The sequence below is a fragment of the Carassius gibelio genome, chromosome B24 (assembly GCF_023724105.1).
Source record: "Carassius gibelio isolate Cgi1373 ecotype wild population from Czech Republic chromosome B24, carGib1.2-hapl.c, whole genome shotgun sequence".
Classification (NCBI taxonomy): domain Eukaryota; kingdom Metazoa; phylum Chordata; class Actinopteri; order Cypriniformes; family Cyprinidae; genus Carassius; species Carassius gibelio.
The window spans coordinates 10,188,406-10,215,513 of record NC_068419.1 but is presented as its reverse complement, the minus strand read 5'-3'; the positions used below and the strand labels follow the sequence as shown (position 1 = coordinate 10,215,513).

The 27,108-nt window shown below is 38.0% G+C and overlaps 2 protein-coding genes across 7 annotated transcripts in view; both read right to left on the bottom strand.

The window, feature by feature from the left end:
* Window positions 1–20,198, bottom strand: part of atp8a2 (ATPase phospholipid transporting 8A2) — a 56,461-nt gene extending 36,263 nt beyond the window's left edge. The window contains exons 1-6 of one of the 6 annotated variants that reach the window (XM_052596384.1): window positions 19,984–20,198; window positions 15,314–15,410; window positions 4,918–5,062; window positions 1,782–1,881; window positions 841–939; window positions 645–690 (exon numbers count right to left, since the gene is read on the bottom strand). In XM_052596384.1, the coding sequence (XP_052452344.1) occupies window positions 645–690; window positions 841–939; window positions 1,782–1,881; window positions 4,918–5,062; window positions 15,314–15,410; window positions 19,984–20,037 (541 nt within the window). In that variant the 5' untranslated portion in view covers window positions 20,038–20,198. Of the gene's footprint in view, window positions 1–644; window positions 691–840; window positions 940–1,781; window positions 1,882–4,917; window positions 5,063–6,043; window positions 6,276–6,310; window positions 6,421–15,313; window positions 15,416–19,983 lie in introns of those variants that run through there. The other 5 variants (XM_052596385.1, XM_052596386.1, XM_052596388.1 and 2 more) reach the window with 5 other exon arrangements.
* A 1,066-nt stretch (window positions 20,199–21,264) lies between these two features.
* LOC128013300 (E3 ubiquitin-protein ligase RNF6-like) lies at window positions 21,265–27,108 on the bottom strand. The gene is made up of 4 exons (XM_052596191.1): window positions 26,986–27,108; window positions 25,583–25,738; window positions 25,289–25,402; window positions 21,265–24,838 (listed from the first exon to the last, which is right to left on the bottom strand). Exons 2-4 carry the CDS (start codon window positions 25,722–25,724, stop codon window positions 22,995–22,997), a joined length of 2,100 nt encoding a protein of 699 aa, XP_052452151.1. The 5' UTR covers window positions 25,725–25,738; window positions 26,986–27,108; the 3' UTR covers window positions 21,265–22,994.

Below are 27,108 nucleotides of genomic sequence, written 5' to 3'. Positions count from 1 at the left end.
TTTGTTAACAATTTTTTATAATAATGGATGCTAATAAATAAATAAATCTTATGAATCATAGGGATGCACTGATATTACAATTCTGACAAATAACAAAAAGCCAATAAATATTTCCGTTGTGGCACAAAACTGATAAACAGAATATATAAAAATTCTATACTCTTCTGCATTGTGAAATAAAAATAAATACATTTTAAACCAATCATTAGAATGTACATTATTTGAAAAAAAGAAATATAATATTAAAAATAAACCTACATTTTGATATTGCTATACATTACACTAAAAATTGTTAATCAATTACTATTTTTAAAAAGCAAGGGTAAGCTAAAAGTAAAACTATTTTAAATATTTATCGAAAGATTTTTTTTATATAAGAGAACCGCTGATGTACATCATGAAGTTTTCAGAGCTTTAATATTAGATACATTTTTAACAGCACTCATCTCCAAGTGAGTGAACACAGATATAGGTCACCGTACCCATAACTTTAATGACCTAATAAGAGTATTCTGAAATATATAAAATCTCAGATAACAGATAAAAGCACATCTTGGCCTAAAAATGTTCAGGTCATTTTGTTCCTTGGTGTTGTCCTAGTTAATTTCTAACGCTGTTACACAGATATGATAGCAATACTCAACCTGTTGTCTTTTTTTTGTTCACCGTGTTGTCCGCTTTATGTCTTTTCTGCAAGACACAACACGTGACATCTCATCAGCATTATTCATCGGAAAAATATCAACTGCATTTCAAAGTCAATGCACTTATCCAGTGTTGTCTAAACACAGTCTGGACAGTTTAACGGTAATTCAGTTCTCCATTCAGCAGAATACTCACATAATCCTCAATGATCTCCTTGATCCCAGCCACTGTCAGAATAAAGATAAGGGGCACCAGCGTTGTGTAGCGACCCGTCGGTGAGACATCAGGGATTTGCTGCATTTGAAAACGCACATAGATAAACATAATATGAAGTACTTTACACTGGTGGTAAAACAACATGGTTTGGAAAAGCCCTGTCTATTTTAAAACAAGTTTAGGCGGAAAAAAAAAACAGTCCTAATCTGACTTCACCAGATTTGGAATATAGTATACCAGTCTAATGGACTATTTTTATGGTCATTTTATCACTGTTTTTGAAGCTAGAAAGCTCCAGACAACTTCATTTGTTGGCATATGAAAAAAAAATTGTTGCAAAAAAAAAAAAGTGATTTTAAATGACATGAGGGTGAATAAACAATGACAGAACTTAACATTTATTATTAAAAATAATGAAGTTATTAAATATAAACTCTATAATATAAGCACACTAAGACTTCAAAACATAGGCTGAATCCATCATAGAACTTCACCACTTAAGAACAAACTGCTTAGCCAGAATTTTTAAGAAATATATCAATACAGTGCTGCCTTGCAAAGCACTGTAATGAGTAAATAACATCACAGTGAAGAAACCTTTTAGCTATTTAACTTTTTTTCTTTTTACTCATTTTCATGAAATATCAGCCTAACAGGCTGGATCACATCGCGCCTGTTATTGAGATTGTATAGTGACTCATAGTGGATAAGAGTGAAATAATTGGACCATTTCCAAAAGTGGATATAATACACAAATGGATATGTTGGCAAATAACCGAAAAAAAGTCACAAGGTCAGCATAAGTGGTACAGCACCTCGGAGATCCCCTTTGAAAGAAATCACCACAACCAATACATTTTGTACTTTGAGGTCCTCAAGACAAAGCAGAAGCAGTTCGGACAGTGTGTCAAGTGTCATACCTGCATAAGAGCGATGAAGAGAAAGAAAGCATTAGCCGCTCGCCTGATCTGTTCATACAGGAACCGCGGCAGGAAGGTAAGGATCCCGTATTTAGCCGTGCTAGATGGGGGGAAAAAGGCAAAATCGACAGTGTTTAAAACTATCAAACTATTTTAAGCTATACAGCCAGGACACACTAATTTAGAATTAGCTCCACTCAGGCTTCTGAAAAAAAAAGCATTCGTAAGTGGTTTGATACAAGCCAAAACCCACCTGCTTTCACGAATGCCTGACACTTCAATGCCCAATGCATTCAATTTAGATAAACAATCCCAAAATAGAGTTTAGGATGGATGTTTCTCACCGTGTCTGTCAATTGTCGGTATTGATTGGACTCCTAAGTAGCTCTTGAATAGCTGATTGCGGCAGTAAATGTTTTACAGTCATTAAAATAGCTGTTAAGAATGCCTAAAATTACCTCTAGGACTACAAATGTGCAAGGTTGTCCATCTAAATCCAAACACGAGTCAGTATCTGTTTGTGTGGGTGAGTGTTTATATCCGCATCTGGAGGCACATTTTATATCCAATCGTACGCTCTTAAAAATAGGAGATGATGTAGAAGATCCATTTTGGGATCCACAAAGAACCTTTCAGTAAACAATCGATACATTTTAATAATCTAAACAACTTTTCCCACTATAAAAAAACATTTGTGCAATGGAAAGGTTTTATTGATGAAATGTTCTTCATGGAACCATAGATGCTACTAAGGAAGCTTTATTTTGAAGAATGTAAGGATGTTTCTATACTACAGCATGTGTACTTATGTGAGGGCAGTCTTCTGTAAACACGACACCCTTCTTGGGCTCATCATCAATGAGTTCACAGCCTAACACACCCTGTGTAACCCAAACTGTGGCCTCAAACAGCAGCTCGGTAGCTGACCTGGAAGTACGGCAGGCTATCGCTGACATCAAAGAGTGGCAGAGACCATTCATACGATCCCCTTCATTAACATTCAGCGGTCCAATCACACACACAGTAACCCACACTGCTGTCACCATGATGTGTAGTACCTGGGGTTACCCTAAAAGACTGATATGGATGATTGCACTGCTGGATTTGTTGGTCTGGTTACTCTGTGACTGACAGCTGACCAATGGAGGCCAATGCAATGGGAAGCAGAAACCGGTTGGTAAATAAAACATGAAGATCGAGGAATAAGAGAATGATCTGAACAATTCTTATGAAATTTCCACTGCTGCAGCCATGCAGGCATTATATGACGAGAAGCTGATGAGCTGAAAAGGTCAGAGCTCCGTCTGATCTGAAATTAGCAAGTGACAAAACGGTTTTCTAGGCCCACCTTAATGTTGTTACAGGAACCAAAATAGAGCCTTTTAGAGCAGAATCGAATCTTTAGAATATACTGGCAGATCGATGAAGTGTGTGTGGGTGAGTGTTTCCGTACTGAGAGACTGATTTTGTATGAGATTTTATATTGTGGCACTAATATAAAAGCGATCTGGGATCTACATCTATCAAGCTTTTGTTACAACTACTATCATAAACATACAATAATATTCATAGAATTTCAAAAAGTGCAATTTTGTCATCAAGCGGAACTTCACTGCATATGAAATGAATCAAACTGATATAACTAAAAAAATAAACATTTGGAGGACTTGGGCACTTTGGAGACCAAAAGATTTTCTGTTCTGGAACTGTAGATGAACTCTAGCCAAGCACGGTCCGGAATATATTGACATTGGTGTACTCACAGGAAATCGCTGATGGATTTGTGTTCAATGTTGTAAATTGTAAATTCCCTGAGGGAAAATCTTAACTTGATTAAACTATTTCTAAAATTAATCTCATAGCATTAGGAGTTAATTAGAATATTTTTTATGCTGGAACAATGGTGCTGTTGATGAGGCATCAAATACAATGTGTTTTATTTAATAATTAATTCAAGAATAACGGGTGAAAACAAAAAAACTGAGTGAAGGAAATATAGGAAAAAAGGGAGGAGCCTTCACATCTCTGTGACTGGCTGAACACACTATGAATGAGATACTGCCCCTCTCTGAAGTGCAAAATAATAATAATAATAATAATAATAATAAAACTGAAGATGCATCTCCAGCCACCATAAATACATTTGCAATAACTACTGATGTTTTCAATTTTATATATAAAAAACTGTTAATAATTAAAGATACACAAACTATTCTTGTTAGTGTTTTATTTTAGTTGATATTGTTGATGCAATGTGATGCATCTTGATGAGACTCTTAAGCAACTTAAATGGAAAAATAAATAAAATAAGTTTGCATACACTTGAAACTACTGTTTACACATTTGGGGTCAATAACTTTTTAATAAAAAAATAATAATTTTATTCAGCAAGTATATATTAAATTGTATTTTCTAACTTTATATAAATCAGAATTGAATACTGAACAAAATATTTGAACGTTTCCACAAAAATATTAAACAGCATAATCAATTTCAACATTGATACTAATAATAATAATAATAATATGAAAATCATAATTTAAAATATACATTTAGAAATCAGCATACTAGAATAATTCCTGAAGGATCGTGACACTGAAGACTGGAGTGAAGGCTGCTGAAACTTCCGCTTTACCATCACAGGCACAACTGACATTTTAAAATGTATTAAAACAGAAAAGAGTTATTTTAGACTGTAATATTATTTTACAATCTTACTGACCTTACTTAATATTTTACAGCCATGTTGTACACACATAAAGCTTCTTTCAAACACATTAAAACATCCTACTGACCCCAAACATTTGAAGGGTAGTGTAAATAAAAAACTGTGAACAAAACATTACAATATTGTTTTCTTGCTGATAGTGCAAGTTAAATGCTTGTCAATTTACATTTACTTTGCATTTATTCTAGACTAAAGCACAACAAAAATAGTTTTTCATTCTCATTTCAGAATAGACCATTGCAACAAAGATACAACAGTTTGCAGCATCTTTAACATGCTTTTATGAGACCACAACCATATTAATAACTATGAAACCTTATCATGTTCTCACTTTAAGCAAAGAATGCAAAGAATGAAATAAATCAAACGGCGCTGTAACATTTTCAGTAAAGATCTGAATGAACTCACCTGACATGGTTGTCACAGAATTTGGTGGTCTGGGCTCGGTTGAGCAGCACGGTCCTGGCTGTGGCATCTATCGGGTCCGCCTGTGATGTGGTTCCGGACATCTCATCCTCTGCCTTGCGGTAGCCGGCGGCGGAGCACGCGGGTCCTGCACCGTTCGAGTGATGGGAGAGAAGAGAGGCTAGCGTGAGTGCGCGTGGAAGAAGACAGGAGGAAGAAGAGACATAGAAATGAGGTTTACAGTTCAGTGCGCTGGCCACTAACACTACTACTGTGCTGATGCAAGCCGCCCCTGATGCCGATGACGTTTCCCTTGGTGTACCGCCCTCCCCGTCCCTTTCATCCTCCTCATCCTCATCATCCACGAGCAAAAGCTCCGTCACCAATACAGCATCCGCGCGACGCCCACGGGACCCCCTGTATAGAATGTGCTGATGGGAGCACAATGGCGCAGCAAACACCTTTGTAGGAAACCTTGTGCATTTGTTTATCTTCATAAAAGCTGCTTTATTCCGTGGAAACACCTGTGTATTCACGATGCGTTGAAACGAAACGCAATGAGACAATGACTGTGTCTCAAAACATAGTGAGTTTCCTACCTAGAGAGCATTTTAGTCATCACTCGCACCTGAATCCAACATCCATACACGTCGGAGAGTCACGACGCGTTAAAAATAAATCTCCACCATTATAATCAATACATTTAAAGCGTCCGGTTTTGTCTCTGACGCGCTACAGAGATAATGTACTCATTTTCGCCGTCTGAATGAATCATTTATATAAAATTCTTATTTTATTTTGCATATGTATGCAGTTATACTAGTACATAATTAAAACGCACATAAATGGATTTAAATAATATTTAAATGTAAATGTAAATTAACTAAAATAACTTAAATAAAGCTATATAAAAATCAAGTTATTTATTCATGAGTAGTCTTGAGCTTACAGCTGATTGGTCCGTGAGGCCAGCGTTCTGCGATGACGTATAGCTTCTATGCGTGTTTTGAGACAGCCGCTTACTACGAGTCCCTCTCCAGACAATCGCCAAATGATTATTTCCCGCACGTAATAAATAATGTACGCTCGGTAAATAACAGCTCTGTCTGTATGTGACAGGAGAGTTTACCCAGCTGCTGCATGATCGAAAGCGGGTGTGAAGAGATGGACTACACCCGTCACATCTCCCATTCCAGTCAGCCTCTCTAATAGACAAGACCCAAACCCTCTCCCACCGTGTCATTTGGGCCGTCTCGGGCAGTATGTGGACGATTTAATAAGACTCCGCTCCGCTGTGTCTTTTCTGCAACAGACGATGGTTTCCTTCAGACAAAGCGCGCTCTGTGTTCGCGTCTCACTACAATGTTCCCGCAGACAGACAACACAAAAGCCTTACATTTAAAGGCGCAGGCCACAGATGTCCGTCTCCACTATCACAGATCGAAACGCACTAAACGTGCTCACTGACCGGCAAGGAATCGCTTCCTGTTCATATGCTCCTCCTTGTTTCTACGATGGAAACTACCTGAAGCCACACGTATGTTTCTCAAAGAGCTGGAGTTTGAAGGTCAAATGGTCAATTTTTGGCCATTAGAAAAGTTTAAATGGTTAAGGCAAATGTGTATGGGGGGACAAAGGGGTCAAAGAATTCGCCATTTAATTTTTTTTACCACTAATGTGAATATTGTGGGATTGATGAATTATTAATAATCACTGTGCCATATATTGCATTATTATTAGCAGATTTTGCATTAAAATACCGTAAAGTTTCCAAAGGTTTGACTCCCAGCTTTTGAGGTCAACAAAATAATTAGGATTTTTTTTTTAATATATATATATTTTTTTATTATCATTTTGTGATCCGCAGAATTAGATGGTTCTTGTATTATTTTCTTAAGGCTGTAGCCAAATATTCAAGTAAATGTGGATCAGGCAACAAATGTAAAGGTTACAGAAGATGCCATTGAAAAACACATTATTGACCATGATCTGAATATTTTGGGGTTAATGGATAAAAAAAATGCAAGCCATCAGCCAAACAATATTAAACGTTGTGACAGATCAATTAAATAAAAAGTTGTTTAAGCAAAGTCGGAAATATCATATGTTCTTTTTTTAAAAAAAAAAAAATTTGTTTAACTCACAGTAAAGGTAAGAAAGAAGTACAATAAAAATATATGGCTTTTATCTATAAAGTACTTCCTTCCTACTTTAATTGTAGGTTAAACACATAATTGACATTTTTTATAGATAGACAAAGAGAGACAGACAGTCAGACAGACGGACAGAGACAGACAGACAGAGACAGACAGAGACAGACAGAGACAGTAAGACATAGAAATACAGACAGAGACAGAAACAGAGACAGACAGATGGACAGACAGACAGAGACAGACAGACAGACAGACAGAGACAGACAGACAGACAGACAGACAGACAGACAGAGAGAGACAGAAACAGAGACAGACAGACAGACAGACAGACAGACAGAGACAGACAGACAGAGACAGACGGACAGAGACAGACAGACAGACAGAGACAGACAGACAGACAGAGACAGACAGACAGATAAACAGACAGAGACAGTAAGACAGAGACAGACAAACAGACAGAGGCAGACAGACAGACAGACAGACAGAGACAGAGACAGAGAGACAGACATATAGACAGATAGACAGAGACAGACAGACAGAGATAGACAGACAGACAGACAGACAGAAATAGACAGAAAGACCATACTGGATCAATGACAATAAACTTTCTTCCCAAAAACTCACACCAAAAGTGTGCATGTTGCTTGAGAATTTTTCTAGACTTTATCTAGACACAACCATGCCGTCTCTTGCACCATAGGGAACACTTTATCTGGTAGTCAGTACTGCAAATCCACAAACCAGTTGAACCAGCTAAAAAATGCAGATGTGATCATACTAAGGGCTATATTTCCATGACATCTATCTGCTTTCTGACACTGCACTCTGAAACGTTCTCTTCCTAACAACATGATTCCTAACAACTAACAACATGATCTTACGTTATGAGGAGCAGGGTGTAAGTGGAGAAAGCACTCATCTCTTAGGTGTCAAAGGCCAGCTTGACCACTGATAAGTTGCCAATAACTGAGAACTTTGTTAACTTGTAATTATATGGTGTCATATATTTTAGTGCTGAAGACACTGGCTCTTAAATGTGTTTTTATGGAGTCATATATAATGGCTAATGTATTGTTCAAGGTGACTCTGGGCACCTTCAGACTTAAATGTACCCTTTAAAACAGCAATGAGCAAGTAGGTGTAGTTTAAACTAGTGGCACTCAAATGGTTCTGCATCAGGACACAGATTTGATATCAAGTAGCATTTATTATACAAAATTAAACAACTTAAAAATCAAACACTGAGAGGCATACAAATAATTGCTAAATCCAGCAATATGCAGACTTTAATACAATACTGTGTTGTTATTATTAATAAGTTCTTGCTCTAAATTGTTCGACACACAGCATAGGACATTGAAAAAATTAATAAAAAATAAAAAAATGAAAAAAATTCATTTTGTTATCCTTAACTATGTACGCTTATCGTATTATTTTCATTTACCATCATATTTTCCCTTCTATAAAAACAAACTGGCGACCTTCTGAGAACCACTGCTGTCAACACCTGTCATGTTTCCAGATCTGCCTCACTAAATAAATATACAAAGCAATGTGGACCAGAAGTTCATGAGAGTTCCTCAGTGGGACGTACTCTGGACTAGGGCCAAAGAATCACATATGACACACACTTTTCATCGTGCATTTCACATCCTGCTCTAAACGATTACTTTCTTCTTCTAACTGTTCAGTTTTCTCTTTCCACGACTTGTTCTTCCAATTCCAACCTCAGCCATTCAGTCTTAATGGTCAGACCCGCAGACACTTTGTGCCCGATTAACATCACAGAACTGTAAAATCAGCAACATACTGGTAAATGATGTGCATTACATTGACTGGACAGATACATGACGAACCTTTCATAATGGACACACAGGCTGCAGTTAATACTATTAACAAGCACTCAATTCACAAGTTGCTCAACATGCTGATAAAGCTGGGAAGTTGAGTGCTACACTGACTTTTGCCCTCAGATAAAGACCAAGAAAGAATCACCAATTGTTCTGTTTTTGTGTGAGCAGCATATAAATCACACCTAAACACTGTCAACAACTGCATAACATTTCAGCTCAAAACATGGTCGTAAACTTGATTTCCAAAATGAAAAATGAAAACACTGTCAAGTCTACGGCTATATTTTTTTATTATTATTTATCTTTAAAGCAATAAATGAAAAATATGTATAAGTATTGCTAAATGTATTTTATTGATAAAGGGTGTAATGGTGCACATAGCCAACATTTGAAGTAGATCAGAACCTTTCATCAAAACGTGGTCCTAAAACCAAAACAATACCCGTTCTTGTCTTAGGACAACTTTGATTAACTTTTCTGATCCACTTCAAATGGTGATTTTCATGTGACACAACATTTCAGCTCAAAACATGGTTGAAAACTTGATTTCCAAATATATATATATATATATATATATATATATATATATATATATATATATATATATATATATATATATCTTAACACCCTAAAACCCTTTTTAAAATCTTCATAGCAATAAATTAACAATATAAATCTAAATATTGCTAAATTAAATAAAGGTTATATTTAAAAGTTAATGTAAAAATTGCCTTGCGTGCAGTCAGGATTTCAAAGAGGCGGAAAATTCCTTCAAAGTATCCATTAGAAAAATCATGGTAAGTTTCCAGTAATTTACCAGAAATTTTTTGTGCCTTTGGAACCCTATGTACAATTAACATATTTGCATACAATATTATATTTGAGTGTTTATTATCTAAAAATAAATGACCATTGAATTTAATGGTTTTGTCTGTACTGTTTATTGTAACATTAAGTAATAGGGCTCTCTTTACTGCATTATAGATAAGATAATGTAGATTATTTATTCATAAAGGGATAGTTCACCCAAAAAATTTACATTCTGTCATTCTGTCTAAGCCCATAAGACATTCGTTCATCTTCAAAACACAAATTTAGGTTTTTTGATGCATTCTGAGAGCTCTCTGACCCTCCCATAGACAGCAATGTGATTAACACCATCCACGAATCCACCAACGATCCAGAAATTAACACGCACCATGCGTATACATTGTTTTTGTTCAAATCAAAGTGTAAATAAATGTAGAAAAAGTATCTTCATGGCGTAGCTGACACAGAACAGCATACGCTGTTTGCGTTCAGTGGATACTCTCCAAAATGGCGCTAGGGTGACGCAGAGGAGACGAATTGTTGAATAAATGTTTTTTGTTTTCTTTTTGTACAAAAAGTATTCTCGTAGCTTCATTAAATTACAGTTGAACCCCTGATGTCACATGGATTTACATTGATTGTTTTATTTGAGTAATTAATGACAGAATTTTCATTTTTGGATGAACTATCCCTTTAAGAAAATTTGAATAATGTTATATATTTAAAGAAGGAGAAACAATTTGTTCAGTAATCTACTGGTTAAAGAACAAGAAAAAGAAGCAGTTTTATGTTTAGTTTTTTTCCCCTGCTATACCAAAAAAACATACTGAATCGTGCCTTTAAATTGAAGGTACATACCATTTGATGACAAGTTATAATTTTACTATGTCCTGATAAGAAAAACCATGTAATTCAATAGGGTGTCCTAACTTTTTCACATGACTGTATTATACTATAAAGTGTGTTATAAATATACAATATAAATACATATTTAATAGAAAAAATAATCTTTTAAGTAAAATGTAGTATTATTTTATCTTATGATTAAAAGCATGTAAAAAATAAAAAGTCAATAATGTGCTTCTGATTAGTCATTTCTGAACCTATCACTGAGTTTGACCCTGAGCACAGTGTGGGGTGAGTGTGGTCATTTGGCCATCTGCCAGCTTTTCACCACTAAAAAGCAGCATGCTTTTAAATTATGAATAGCCCTGGTTGCATTATTCATCCCTACGCCTTTGTAACGGTGCTCACTTTACACACCGCATGCATTCATTCAGCGGGCCTCTCTTATTCCATGCAATATCACTGCACATCTCTCTGTCTGTATTATACTACTCTGATTAGTCAGACTATGGTCTTGCTGTTCAAAAGGGTGTCAAATTCCTCTGTTGTCTAGAATTTTCTGCTATCCCAACACAATGGCAATGGAACCGGTTCAAGAGGACAGTGAACAGGCTAATATAGACAACCCTGCAAAAGCCAAAGACAGAAAATATTATATGCTCAAGTAGGCTCTTAATTTGCAAATTGCATAGAGCTACAGTCTCCCACTAGGGATGGGCAATACCAGTTATTTGTTCAATTCAAATGCAAATATCAGTTCCTATTAGTACCAAAGCCTCTAATAAATATACATGTCTGTGAGGATTTTTTTATTTATTAATTAAGTCCTATATCATAGAAAATTAACAATCAAGATTGTTATGCATTTAGTATGATCTCTCTTATTTTTTTTAAATTACTCGCATTTTCACAGATTCTACAAAGGGTGCCCAAACTTTCGATCCCCACTGTATTATAGATTTGCTGAAGTTCAAACAGAGCAACAAAATGGGGAAGAAAGGGGATTTAAGTGACTTTGAACATGGAAAGGTTGTTGGTGCCAGATGGGCTGGTCTGAGTATTTCAAAAACTGCCGATCTACTGGGATTTTCAAGCACAAACATCTCTAAGGTTTACAGAGAATGGTCCAAAAAAGAGAAAATATCCAGTGTGTAGCAGTTGTGTGGAGGAAAATGCCTTGTTGATGTCAGAGGTCAGAGGAGAATGGGCAGACTGGTTAGAAATGATAGAAATTGCAACAGTAACTCAAATAACCACTCGTTACAACCAAGATATGCAGAATACCATCTCTGAACACACAACACGTAGAACCCTGAAGCAGATGACCACACCGGGTGCCGCTCCTCTCAGCTAAGAACAAGAAATAGAGGCTACAATTCACACAGACTCACCAAAATTGGACAGTAGAAGACTGGAAAAATGCTGCCTGGTCTGACGAGTCTCGATTTCTGCTGCTACATTCAGATGGTAGGGTCAGAATTTGGCGTAAAGAACATGAAAGCATGGATCCATCCTGCCTTGTCTTAACGGTTTAGGCTGATAGTGGTGGTGTAATGGTGTGGGGGGTATTTTCTTGGAACACTTTGGGCCCCTTGGTAACAATTGAGCATCTTTTAAATAGCACAGCCTACCTGAGTATTGTTGCTGACCATGTCCATCGCTTTATGACTACAGTGTATCCATCTTCTGATGGCTACTTCCAGCAGGATAATGCACCATGTCACAAAGCTCAAATCATCTCAGACTGGTTACTTGAATATGACAATGAGTTCATTTGTACTCAAATGGCCTCCACAGTCACCAGATCTCAATCCAATAGAGCAGCTTTGGGATGTGGTGGAACGGGAGATTTGCATCATGGATGTGCAGCCGACAAATCTGCAACTGCATGATGCTATCACGTCAATATGGACCAACACCTTTTTCAATCTATACCACAAAGAATTAAGGCAGTTCTGAAGGCAAAATGGGGTCTAACTCCGTACTAGCAAACTGTACTTAATAAAGTAACCAGTGAGTGTAATATATATATATCATTGGTTAAAACCTGTATTTTGAAAATACCAAAAGTTGTGTAAAAGTATTTCCAAGGTCAATCTTCACAATAAAAAGATGTTCATACATACGTGGACAAAGTGATTTATTGATTTGCTATTTTAATTAGTTCATTTAAACATACCATTGGTTTTGCATTGCTTAATGTTCGTGTGAAATATTTTTACAAAAAAAAAGTAATAATTTATTTATTCATCATAGTCTGATTAGAGGTATTTTGAGATGACACTGACACCTATTTAAAAAAGCTTCTTTATTTATTTTTTTTTTTTTTATTAGAGTAACAAACCTTTCTTGTGTGAAATAAAATAATAAACTAAGGAATAATAGTGAGGTTTTCCTTATTACTAGTAATAATGTCAAAATGAAATGTTGATAAATATATATATGGAAGAAAATGAACATAACAAAAAAACTCAAAATTAAAAAAAAAGATGAAAAGAAAAAACAGTAAAAGTTGAAAAAAAAGAAAGAAAATGCTGTGACTTTTCAGTACTAATTAAATAATAAAAGCATTGGCATTAAATAAGGATGGATTCTATGGATCAATCATCTCAATGTGGCATCAATATAAGTATAAATATTTAATTCGCCCATCCCTAGTTCTCACATGCTCACGTGTGGCCGCTCCACCAGACGTTTGGAAACACAGAGCCCTGCTAGACTTCCTGTGGCCTCAGTGTGACATGTTGTTCTCGTTGTCAAGGTGACCCACCAGTCCTGGTGGCCCCCAAGGGGAACGGGGTGGTGCGCTTGCAGCTTGGGCTGCTATGGTGATAGAAAAGGGTGAACGAGGAATGAAAGCCTCTTACAGGCACAAGTGACCAGGGAGGGTAATCCTCTTTCTGTCAGCTCTGCAACTTCACCTGTATCTAATCCTGACCGGGCTTTACCCCAGAGCGCAGGCACATCAGACACCCGCATCCTCATGCACAAGCCATGCTAGCATCACATTCTAACCCCTGGCTAACATACTAACAACCACATCAGAAGGACTGTAATTTCTGTTTTGCCTGCATGCATCCATTTTGGTGCATCACTTGATGGATGTTAGAAGTGGGCGATATGACCAAAATCTTATTTCACCTTATGAGAAACTTATGTGTCATGATAATGACATATACCAATATATAGCTATTTTTGTTATTTTATTTTTGCTATTAAAAATAAGTACAAAGAAGCCAATTACAAACATAGGACAAATACAATAGAACAAATATACAAATGAAATCAGCTTTTCAGGTGAACTAGGTTTATTTAACATACAGTGAGAAATCATTATTCAATTTCAATCATATGTAAAAATAAATATAAATGGATTCTTATTCAAAATACAAGTTATTCTGTCAAGAATTATTCTGTCAAGAATTATTATGAGTTATTTTCTCTTTTTCCTTTGTTGTTTGATTAGCTTTATTGACAAAGACGGCAGCAGGTTTATTAGGCTGCTGACACCTTGAAGTAACAGTTCACCCCAAAATAGAAATTGGCTGAAAATGAGCTCACCCTCAGGTCATCCAAGATGAAAATTAGTTTGTTTCTTAATTGGAACAGATTTGGAAAAATTCAGCATTACATCACTCAACAATGGATCCTCTGCAGTGAATGGGTGCCATTAGAATGAGAGTCCAAACAGCTGATAAAAATATCCCAATTAATCAACATGTATGTAGTCTTTGTAAGAAACCAATTCATCTTTAATACGTTTTTAACTCATATTTAACTAATAACATGCCAGTGAAAAAGTTGTCTTGTCTGAACCAGGAGCGAAATATGCAAAGATCATTTTAAAGAGAAAAAAAAATCCAAAATTGATCAAAACCAATATGCAAATATATTTTTGATGTGACTGGACAACAGGCGATGGAATTTTTCAGAGGAAGTGTTATGGATTATGGATAATGGGCTTGCTTAAAGGAACAGATTAAAGTTAAAACATCTTGATGGATTTGTTTCTTACAAACACACAGCTTTTCCCATTATAAGACATTAACTGATGGATTGGAGTCGTGTGGATTACTTGTACACTTTTGTGATGTTTTTATCAGCTGTTTGGACTCTTATTCTGATGGCAACCATTCACTGCAGAGGATCCATTAGTGAGCAAGTGATGTAATGCTAAATTTCTCCAAATCTGTTCTGATGAAGAAACAAACTCATCTACATCTTGCCTGAGGGTAAGTCAATTTTCAACAAATTTTCATCTTAGGGTAAACTATTGCTTTAAGACCTCACTCACGGATCAAATATATATTAGCACACATACGATTTTCTCCCAACTTATTACATTCACTTAGACATAACCGACTGTGTTTACAAAACTACTCCACTCAATGGATGTTTTAACATAAACGTGTGCGCATTTGACTATTCAAGATATCAGTAACTCTTACATCAAGCAGTTCTCACTCTATATTTTCTCTTTCACAAATGTTTCTTTACCACTCTCATCTCACGCAGTATCTCTAACAATACACACTTGAAATAGTCGCCACAATATACCGTCATACCGCCCAGCCCTAATGCATGCCATGTCTGTGTGCATGTGATGAAAGAGTGCAGAGAACGTTAGTTTTATTAGTCTATCCATGCAGTGTGGGCTGAAGGAAGGGGTGGCTTCATGCACCTGTGAGGCTCCAAGCAGTCGCGGGAGGCAGCGGCCCGCTTGAGAGGGGCACTCACTTTTCTCAAACCTGTCTGTCAGGCGGGAGCACATGTTGGAGCCCATGGGCTGGTCCTGTCGGAGGGGGGAGTCCTGGCTAAGAGGGGTCAACACTAACTGTTCTTGAGGAGCCCAACAAGGGTTGCCATCAGAAAAAAACAACACAAGATATCAAGTCAGTAAGACCACAGAGCAAAACACTCTTAGAAATGTGCTTTAAGGGTTGAGAAATGGTGCTCAAGCTTTAATATTTCAAATAACTCTTTCTCAATAGAAAGCCTGTTTGTATAATGTAAAAGGGCCTCTGACATGTCAAAAATATTTTTTTGCTCACTTGCTGATTTATCTTTACCTTACTGGCTTTTATTCATCACCTTTATGTTCAATAATGCCTAACATTACAACACAAAGCAAGTCAATTTCCATTGTCTAACATGATAAACCACTCTGATCCAAGAAATGAAAAAGCATTCTTTAAATGAGTGCCATGTTTCCCCTTGAAATGACTTGATTCAAAATAATTGTGTGTATTATCATTCTTTTTTTTATATTAATATGAGAATAATTCAAGAAGGATGTATTACTATCTGAGTAAGCAGACTTGCTAATGTAAACAGAGAATAATAAATAAAATAAAATTGAATTAAATATTAATATATAAGATTAAATGATTTTTCTCCTATCATCTTCCCACAGTGATGAATCTGTATAATACAAATTACTATAATTTACAAAACTTTAATTTAATCGGGTGAAGAATAGTTCTTTTCAGTTGCTTTAAGTAACCCAGAGGCTCATTTTTAATAGTATTTCAAGCAATGAATTATGTAAGCAGTCAAATTTCGAATGCTCTGAATGTATCCCTTTTGCATGAATTACCTTAATTATTCTATTCATTTAATTATTTTAAAAGAAGAAGCATCGTTGACAAAGCATTTATAGAAGTAGGACCATTAATCAGTGTCTTTAAGGTATTCCCTCCTACTGGCATTCTGATGAGAAAAATATGCTAAAATAAATTATAATGTGTGTTTAATTTATATACAGGTTTACATTTTAATGTAAATACAGAAACCTTGTCTTATCTGCATTCCATCCGTTTAATGTGATATATATATATATATATATATATATATATATATATATATATATATATATATATATATATATATATATAATTCAAGAAGACAATAAAACAGTGATGAGTGATGAGTTTACAGTTGCTGCCCCCATGTGGCCTTTAAAAGTGATGCGCAGAAACACTGAACAGTACGGATGATCACTGAAACCAGGGCCCTTTAATGAATTACATCATTGGTTCTGTGATTATGTAAACCAAACGTGACATCAGAAGCTTATCTTTTGTCACGTGACTGTCAAAACAACAACGCACTCTAATCACGCTATGTTAGAAGCACTTGATTTGACACGCATGTTATTTCGCTTCTGTTCCAACTTGTACATGAACCTACGTAGAGCAAATTCAAAGGAATACATCTGTCAGGCATCTCATGAGCAGAACTGATAAGTCACACATTTTAAGGAATTACAAAGGCTACCAACAATATGGCTCCTGCATGTTAATTCTGGAGCATGCTGGGTCAGAGCAGGCCAAACAAACACTAGGAACAAACCTTCAATGTAATCCACAATGCATATGTGTCAGTCTGTCAAAAAGACTCCACCCTCGGTGTCATCACCCCACAAAGGCCTGCAGATTAAACACATGCTGGAACAGACCTGCTGCCAAAACACTCTGTAATCTCACCAATGTTCAAATCTGAAGAGCTGTGCATTTGTGATGTATTCTTGGCCCTGTTTTGGTGCATTAAGTACTTTGAAACCCAACAGGCAGTCTACTAACGTCTGGAGAATGATATATAAGCTTTTACCAAGATTTGTAATAATATGAAATGTCTCGTAGCTCATTTCCATTCAGAACAGAGCCTTTAAAAGACTGCAGCGATGCAGTAAGTGATTTTCTTTCAGTGGTTTGCAGTCTTTCGATTTGAAACCTACATTGCTAGTATTTGGAAAGCAATGATTTATTGTGTAAAACAGATCTCAATGCTACAATAAAAAACTAATTCTTTAAAAAATCAACTGGATATTTTGATTTTAGCTATAGATTGCATCCAGTTGAAAGCTTACACGCTACACTTTCAGTCTTTGTCACTTTCAGTTTTTGTTTCACGGTTAATTCAGTTTGGGACTGAATTATTTTGTGACATTTACTTCCAATTTCTAAGTGAAAATTGTTTCATAGTGAACCCAAGATTTTTTTTCAGTGTATATATGAGAGAGAGAGAGAGAGAGAGAGAGATATTACTAATAATTAAGTAAAATCATTTTAAGATATTGCTTGAAGGTAACACTAAAAATGTTTTCATCATTATGTTATAACATCTTGAATTTCTACTATTTCCTATATTTTCAAGAGATATTAATATTAATATCATTTATAATTTATAGGCTCAAAGTGATTAAATTATTTTATTAGGTTGATTTTAAAGTATTCTTTTGGTAAATTTTGTTTACATTCTAAATTATAAAATAAGGTATTTATTTATTAATATTTTAATAAAAGGCAGTGAGCAAAACCGCTGGACATTTTCAACATTAGAAAATAGCAAAGATAAACCTCAAATAAATGTAACTAATAAAGCCTGTAACTGCTACATGACAGCATCTAATTTAAAAACTATGTTTTCTTATATTTTACCTGAAATGTGAAGCAATTAATAAAAATCTAGATACTTTAACCAGGTGCACATGACTTTAACAGGTGAGTGTATGCGTTTAGAAAGCTAGAGCGCTTTAAACAGTCACGTGATGAGCTGAGTTTCTCTGTTAAAAAAACAAACAAACAAAAAAATCTCTATGCAGATCTGGACAGGAGTAATCGTAAACACATCATGCTTTATCTCAAAAGAACAGTTGCCGCTAATTTCCCACCAATCACCCTAGAAACCCATTTGTTTACACAGCGAAATTGACAGGTCACCTACAAGCACCGGCGGCGCCAGGGGGGGTCTTGGGGGGTCTCAAGACCCTGCCAAAAAATGCCTTGACCCCCCATTTGACCCCCCAGCCTCTTCCTGATTAAAAAATATATATAATCGGGATAAAGATCCAAAAATGTTTCTCTTCAAACTACGCAGAACAATAATAAATAATAATTATTTCGACATTTATTCATACACTGAACCGAGAACCGTTTCTGTCGGACGCGTCCGATTCGAGAACCGATGAGCTGATGATAACTGCGCATGCGTGATTCAGCGCGAAGCAGACTGACACAGAGCGCATCTGAACCGAACTGATTCTTTTGGTGATTGATTCTGAACTGATTATTTGCTAATGTTATAAGCGCGGGTAAACCAAAGGCTTGAATGAAGGGCAATCATCGCCAATGACGGCATTACATCGAGCGCAAAAGAACCGGTGAACCATTTTTTTTTCAGCTGGTTTATTTGATCGAATTGTCCGAAAGAACCGGTTCACTTGAGCACCTGCTCCTTTGCCCCTTAAGTGCCCTTTTGTCACAGCACAATTTCCTCAATTTTTTTTTGTAATAACATAAACTTTTGTGAATGCCTGCCCACGCCCAATCATAATATTAGTACAATTTATTAATAATAATTTAGCCGTAATAAAATGACCAACATGATGACAGTTCACCTGACTACGACCTCATCCAACCGGGAAGATTCCTCATGCTGCACGCGCATTTTTTAAATGCTAGAGGATATTTTCAACATCGTGGCAGCTGGTAAGTGGTGTTTCATTCTCAGCGAAGTGATTTTGGTGTTTATTTACTTATTATTATTTTACAAGAACGATGTGATGTGAGAACATGCAGATATGTTGTTTATATTGCTGTGTGTAGCCTGTAGTGTAGAAGTAACACTGGCGTGCTGTTTGAGGGAGAAAAGTTTCACAGGCATCGAGGGGTCTGGTGTTTTTTATGTTATTTGAATAAACTTTTATTATATTACAGTACTTATTTATTTTTAACACGTAAAAATAATTATCACAACACTGGTAAGGCTTATTCAGATTTTCTCATTCTCTGAATTATCATTATAAAAATAAAAACAATTCAGAAATGAATTAAAATATAATTATATTTTAAATGTGATGCAAATATTTTTTCTACGAAAGCAACAGTGTTTACAACAGCAAGACCACTTTAGCCTGTAAACTCAATAATATCTATCTGGAAATAAATGTAAAAATATCAATGTCAATAAAAATGCATAATATACCTGACATGAAAGTGCAGTGTGAAGGATATGAATAACAAATGTAGCCTGTCATTTGTTTACATTGCAAAGGTGTTTTTGTTGTTTAGTAGCAGAAATATGCAGTTATTAGCCATGTCCACTGTATTTTTTGTTGGTTTTCATGAGACCCCCCTTGAAAAGACCAGGACCCCCCCATTGCCCCCCCAATCAAAATTGTCTGGAGCCGCCACTGCCTACAAGAGTGCCTCACCAGACGGGACAGGTAGAGCATAACTGATGCTTTTCTAAAGTGTGTTTATGTATAGCTAGAAATAGGTTTGTCAATATAACAATTAATAATTTACACATAGAAGAACATGCGAATATCCAGAGCACCGGAGTAAATGCATGCGTAAACGGTGCCAGTGCGCGTCGCCCATGTCAGCAGATTATGTCACGCTCACCTCCCTCGCTGTGGATCTTCTTCGAGCGTCTGTTGAAGTACATTTTGCACGCATGTGTGTAGCTTCCAGCAGCGGGAGCGGGATGATGGCATACTCGGGCTTCAGCGGTGGTATGCGGGCCACAGGCGCAGGGATGCAGTGTTTGATGGAGGCAGCATAGCTCCTGATGATGATGGGATGGGTCACCCTCTGCCGCGCGCCCTTGCTTGGGAACGCGCTCCTGCCATCCTGCTGATCCGTCGCGTGCGCGCGCGCTCCGTCGTCAACCCCCTTCCTGTCCTAAATGGACACTTTAAGCCGAACAATACGTCCTTTTGTGCTCTGAACTTCACAGTCTCATTTAATTACTTATACATGCAAACTGTCATTTATATTAACATTAGAATTTAGATTATTTGGTTGGTTTAAGAGTTCACCCTGATTTAATAATTAACAACGTTTTACCTTTGAACCGCAGTGATTCGGGGTTAAAGGTGACCTTATGAATGAATTTTTAACTAGCCTATATATTGAAAGAAAGTGTCTTATTATTCTGGAGATGCTGACGTTACATCACACCTGGGGCCTAACTAAAAGTCTGCAATGGCCAATGCATTAACCAAGGGTTTAAAAAAAAATTAACCCGTAGTATAAACTGTAAACAGCTACATTTCTTATATTAAATAGCTATACCTGAATTAACCCTTAAAGTTTTGACTTCAAATCAGTTCATATGCACTTTTTGTGGTTTTTTTTTTTTAAGGAATGTATCATGCTCACAAAGGGTACATTTATTTGTTAAAAATACAAGAAAAAAACTAAAATAAATTTTACAATAAAATTACTGTTTTCAATTTTAATAAAATGTAAAATAAAACTTTTTTATAATAATCTCACTGCTCAAAGAAGATTATTTCAGTGTTTGCCCTATTTGTTCCTTGGGAATAATAATGTATATCATTCCATTGTTATGGAGCAGAGAAGAAAAAATCAATGTGTTTTATTTTATTACATGGTAACAGAATACATATTCTTCTGTTTAGCATCACATTATAACATAATACATAGTCATAGCTCAATGATGTCAATTTTTTTCATAATTAAATATCTCAACTTCATTGCCAAAGATCCCCCATTTGCAGATACACAACAGCTCAGAAACCATTCTGATCCATTCAGCAATATACACACACAAACTTACAATTCACACTTCTTCCAGAACACACACACATCCTCACATCATACAGACCAAATAAAGGGATATTTTAGTATACAAGAAAACAATAACAGCGAGGACAGGTGTTAATTAACAGACTGTCTTTGTTTTAATCGAGATCCTGAAACATAAGCAGACATGTATTGTACATTGAGGAAAAAAGTACCTTAGAAAGACACAAGGTACCACTACATTCATGATCATTCATTCAGAAGTCCTACTTCACGCTCTGCCTCACATGGGGAAGGAGCAACACTGCATGAAAATGGTCATTTACAGCAAACAGGGCTTTCAGACAAGGCCATAAGTGAAACCATTGTATGTTAAAATACTGAGGGAAAGTGAGCAGGGCAGGGCATGTGTGTGTGGTACAAGAGCATGTGATAATAAAAACTTTAAAAATAGGTACATGAAGGGAAAAGGTAGGAAAACATAATATTTAACCACAACTCCGTATCATCATTGCCTTCTTGTTTCATTGCATCACCCTGGAAGAAGTCTGGCCTATGACAGGCTTGAATGTACTGCCTTATAGAGCAGCGGCTGACAAGTGCTTTCAAATGATAATCAATCTCAGCTTTTCATTAAAACATTGTGAACTATGTGCAGGGGTTTATACGCAGGTACAAATCAAGCATGCACTTACTAGCTCATACAAGATCATATAATCTGATCAGCACTCCAAAACTGTTGTTCAAATGCAAATGGATTGTTCTCTTTAGAAATGTAATGACACTCAAAGTGGAAAGCATATTTAGTCCACAGGGAAAATAATGACCACGCTTAAAAACAGAGTTCTGTAGTGTTTGTGGAGTTGCTCATTGCCTTTTCCCATAGCATAAAAATGCAGATGCATTTCAGCGGTGGAATTTCAGAGACAAATTAATCTACGACCAGATGCATCATTCATATCCCATAACTATTCTTAATGACCCCATAAAAATCACACTATATCCTGCTTTGATTGAAAACACATTTAAAAAGAACACTGCCCAACATTAAGGAGCACTCACATGGAGGACTCATAGAGTTTCAAAACCGGTGGATTTCTCTGCAAGCGCTTAAAAGTAAAGGTTCAATGCAATTGAACCAGTGTACGGTTCTTTCTAGAATATTACTTGCTGTTAAAACTGAAAACACAGACATTTATTTATTTACATGTCCTTAAAGAGTTTTAAGAGGTCTATCCATTTTTTTGAAGCCAACAAACTTAAAATTTGCAAGTGAGATAGAATTAAGGTGCGTTTGCATTAGTGAAATTTCGGTTAAATTTCACAGGCAAAAAAGTGTCTAGTGTCTATTTTCAATAGTGTAGTGATGCATAAAGCACAGCTCACAGAGAAGTTACTTCCAAACCAAGCAGCTTTCTGTTGGTCAGTGCGGTGAACGACTTACCATCGTGAATCCGTTTCAAGGAAATTGTTCACTCTCACAAAAAACTCCTGATCACATGGATACCCATTAAAATGACTGGATTTTGCCCATGAAAATTCAACAAATAGCAGTAATGTAACCGCACCTTTAGCTGAAGCTAACATTTCTGACTCCATCTGAGTTAGTTACGCCATCTGTTAATATGTCAACAAAGCATAATGGTGAATGGAAGAAGATGAAGTGATGAAAACGAAAGGGGTCTAAAAAAATAAAGCTTTGTTAAATCTCTGCATTATAGTATTTTTCTGCTTTTGGTTCTACCTTTAGCTTGAATACAATGGATCTCAGAGAATGAAAACATTGAAGCACTATGTACACACACCACCGACGGTGGAACAAAAGTCAGTCGTTCAGTCCATTGATTGATAGCTACAGCCTGACATCATTCCTGATGGCTGGACAGAATGGGCTGCCTGCAGATGGGGCAGGTGTTGTTTTCAGATAGCCAGCGGTCGATGCAGTGGATGTGGAACTCGTGAGCACAGGGCAAGCGGCGCAGCTTGTTGCCCTGAGCGTACTCATTGATGCAAACGCTGCAAGCGCGGCCCAGCTCGCCCTCCAGGTTGACCTGACCGTAAGTGCGTGTGACCAGATTGTCGATCTGTTCTTTGGTGAGGCCCCTTGGATGCTCCTCGTCTTCATCTTCGTTGAGAAGGAAAAAGTGCGCCAGCCTTAAGATGGGCAACGTCCCATTTTCCACCAAGCTGTTAGTGTCCCTGCTGCTAGGTCGTCCCTCAGTCCCAGTCCTGCTTACCCGCACTTGTCCTTCCTCCTCACCTGCCACTAAACCTTCCTGTGTCGTTTCCACTCCTCCATGAGCCACACCGCCCTCACCACTACCAACACGGTACGCCTGGGCTCCACCAGCAGAAGCTGTGTCCTGGTTGGGGGTGGCGGTCTCCGAGTCTGCTTCCGTCTCCATGAGGGAGCTGAGCTCACCAAAGCCGGTCATGATCTGGCGCAGGATAGATCTTAGCGCCATGGAGCTAGGCTCGCCAAGACCAGTCTCAGAAATGCGTCGCAGAGGGATTCGTATAGTGCTGACGTAAGTGCGGATTCCCGCACGCTCTGAGCGCGAGATGGTTCGACGAAAGCCGCCACTGTCGCTCTCGAAGGTGACTGTGTTCTCGGCAGCCCGAGCGCGAGAGCGAGTGCGACTGGCAATGCTGTCCCTGTCCCGGTTCTCGCCCGGCCTGATGCGCCGCACCTGGAGGTCCAGCATGATCGTGGGGTGGCGCCGCACGCCTCCGGCACCTGATACAGGTGTCTCCCCCTCTTCCTCACCTGCCTCCGGAGGATCCGTAGGAGCAGCTGGCTCAACAGCGGTCTCGCCCATTTCCACTGCTACAGCGGTACTTCCGGTGGACTCCACTGGGGCGGCGTTGCTGCTATGAGTGGGGCTAACATTGGAGGTGGGGTTTCTGTCCAGTGGGGAGCGACTACGTCTCGAAGAGCGAGACAAAACCCCACCAGCTCCTGCTGCCCGGCGCACGCGGCCACGTGAACGAGTCCTGCTGTTTCGTGGCTCACGGGCAGCCGGCACCACCTGGGGGCCTGACTGAGGCAGAGCGGTAGGGCAGTCTGGGCCTTCATTTCCATTCTGCCCCTCCCCTGTGTTAACTGAGGAGGTTGTGACCTGTATTTGACTCCTTATGGCACCACCATCCAGCTCTTGTGACTGAAAAGCAAGAGGAGCCTGTGGAGGAGGAGAGCTTGGCAAAGAAGGCAAGTTCCTCGTAAGAGCTGTGGGAGGAGCCTGTGAGGTCAGAGGTGGCGTTACAGGCAGAGCCGTGCTACTGCGAGTGCGGCGCACCGCGGCCCTCCTTCCCAGGGTGGGCCTGGCTGTAGAGTATGGCGTGGGGTGTTGAAGTGAGTAAGGTGCAGACCTTGAGGGGTTGTAAGGGGTCGTGGGTGCAGAGGTAGACGACACTGGTGGAGGAGGTGTTGGAGGAGAAGGAGGAATAGGAGGAGGAGGAGGAGGTGGCATTGGAAGTTCAGTCGGCTCAGGGGTGTCGCTGTGTTCTCCAGGTTCGGGTTGCTCGTGGTTGATGTTGATCTCAAGACTGAAGCGGAACTCCCCGCTGTTAGGATTGGTGCGGCTGACGGCACGCCATGTTTGGTTTCCGCTCTGCCCACTACGTGTAGCATTTCCTGTGCGCCGGAAAGTGTTCAGCCATTCCAACAGAGAGTCTCCATTAGAGGTCTCCACACCTGGCTCAACTGCACCTGGAAAATAAAAAATTACAATTTCTTATCAATATTGATGAATAAAAGGGTAAGTAATGAAACAATTTACTTTCATTCGGGTTGTTTCTACTTGCAGTTGATTCGACAAGGATCCATTAAATAGATTATTTTCAAAAATATATATATTTTTTAAATCTTACCCGTTTATGGTAGTTTACATTCAGAAGAATCACAAATGTAGACTGACAACAAAGTTTAACATGTTTTACAATGGCTGTATAAAACTTTATATCATAACAACCTTAACCCCAAGATTTATGCCCCTGCACTGTTGCTACAAAAAGTCAGATGCACCCTGACTTGTTTTGTAATTGCATTGTGACTCTGCCTGCAAGGTGTATATTGCACACAAATCCAGCTGATCATATAAAGTAAAAATATTAGTATAGTTGAGCAACTGAATTCAGAACCATCCCTTTATATCCTTACCACTACTGCCCTCTGCCTCACTGCTGTGTGGGCGGGTTTCAGGGCGTGGCTGAGATGACACTCGTTCCTTTGCCCCATCCAGACGCTGCCTCAGCTCCTCTGCTGTGACTTCACCTGTAATCAAACAAAGACGCACCCTATTTAATATCCATCTATTGTTCATTCAAGTAAAAGGCTAGGTTTGGAAATTTGTGCTTCTTCACACCTTACATTTTGTAAAATGCTTGACATATTTCTCTGTGTTAATGAAACTACATGCATCTTTGCATATGGACGGGTTGGGTGTGTTCTCACCAGGTGTTCCCAGTAGATTGCTGTCTCTCATTAGTCTGTATTCCTCCTCGCTCAGTTCATTAATGAAGTGATAGTATGCCTCCTCCCGCCGAAGCCGCTCCGCTTGACGATGACGCTCGTCTCGGCCGCCGGGAGGGTCCATCACCACAGAAACCGCTGCTCAGAGATATTAATTTAAAAATAAAATCACAAAAAAATTGTTCAATAAATACTTAACCAGCCTGGTGATGGCTTTCACCCTGTTCTGTTAACTTTTTTCTCTGGAATTTTCTTATAAGCATTAATATTTCAGTTTATAAGGGAATGTGTAAAATTTGTGGTCTTGTAACTGCTCACCATATATTTTAAGTTTTTCCATTTTAATCAATTTGATTTTATAGTTGTGTGGTGACAAATACATTTTAAAGAATGCAATGCCAAGTAGGTCATTAAAACACTTATCACATATCACATCATAGGACATAATAATTTCCCTAACATCTCATGTAAACTATTCATCTCCAGTAAAAACAGCATATATATATATATATCACTCAATAATCTGCCAATGATCAGTTCAGAAATATTAAATCATGGTCTGCGTCAATATAAAATCCAGCTCCTTATATAAAATCACTGAAAATGAGACAGCAAAAACTTTTACTAAGAACAGCATGGATATTTATAAGGATAGTCTTATCATAAACTTCTCTCTTTCTAAAACACAGCCACCATTAAGAGACAGCACGACAAAATGAACGCCTCTGAAAGGCAATCCGTAAATCCTAATATGAAAGCAAAAATCGCTTTGACACAGGTCCAAAGACACCGAGAGCCACGTGACGCTGACAATAGCCTCAAATTAATTCTTATGCATAACACTTAAGTCATTTCAAACAGTATTGCTGCTCTGTAATAATATAGCAGGCCACAGACAGCACCGCAGAACAAGACACCAAAACTGGGCTGTCAGCCTCACAACCAATCAGCGTCCGAGAAGCCATGACTGACAGCCAGACTATCCACTCAGCATCGGTCAAAGGAGGGACATGACAAAGAAAAACTCGGGCTCCATGTCAGCTAGCACCCTATCCCAGAGACAAAAAAAGCCTAGACTAGCACTCTACACAGGGTGAAATTCACAACTGAAATTTGTAATTAAACTGTCACCATCGTCTGTCACCGGGCAAACGCAGACCGAGCGGCGGGGCGAGCTGTCATTTTAAATACGCAACACCTTTGATGGAGTCGACAGATTGCTGACAAGCTAACTGTGGGCCAATGAAAGGTTTAGATCATTATTTTGACAAGATGAGGATAAATGTCACAGACACAAAAACGAAACAGAAAATATGAAATGTGATAACACTGTCCAGATTGAGAACAAAATAAGCAAACGAAGCTAGTAATAGACATGTAAGTACCTGAAACAGCAGCTGTAATATGGACGAGCTCTGTTTCCTCTCCGCTCTGATTACTGTAGCCAAGATGGGACCGACGGAGCCACACAGAAACTGTCCGGGTAACAACCGCGTGCGCTAAACCAG

Excerpts from the sequence above, each read along its gene's own strand:
- LOC128013300 (XM_052596191.1), bottom strand. The coding sequence starts at position 25,724 with ATGGACCCTCCCGGCGGCCGAGACGAGCGTCATCGTCAAGCGGAGCGG. Across the intron at positions 25,403-25,582 it reads CAATCTACTGGGAACACCTG|GTGAAGTCACAGCAGAGGAG; the intron begins GTGAGAACACAC and ends GTTTGATTACAG. Across the intron at positions 24,839-25,288 it reads TGAGGCAGAGGGCAGTAGTG|GTGCAGTTGAGCCAGGTGTG; the intron begins GTAAGGATATAA and ends TTTATTTTCCAG.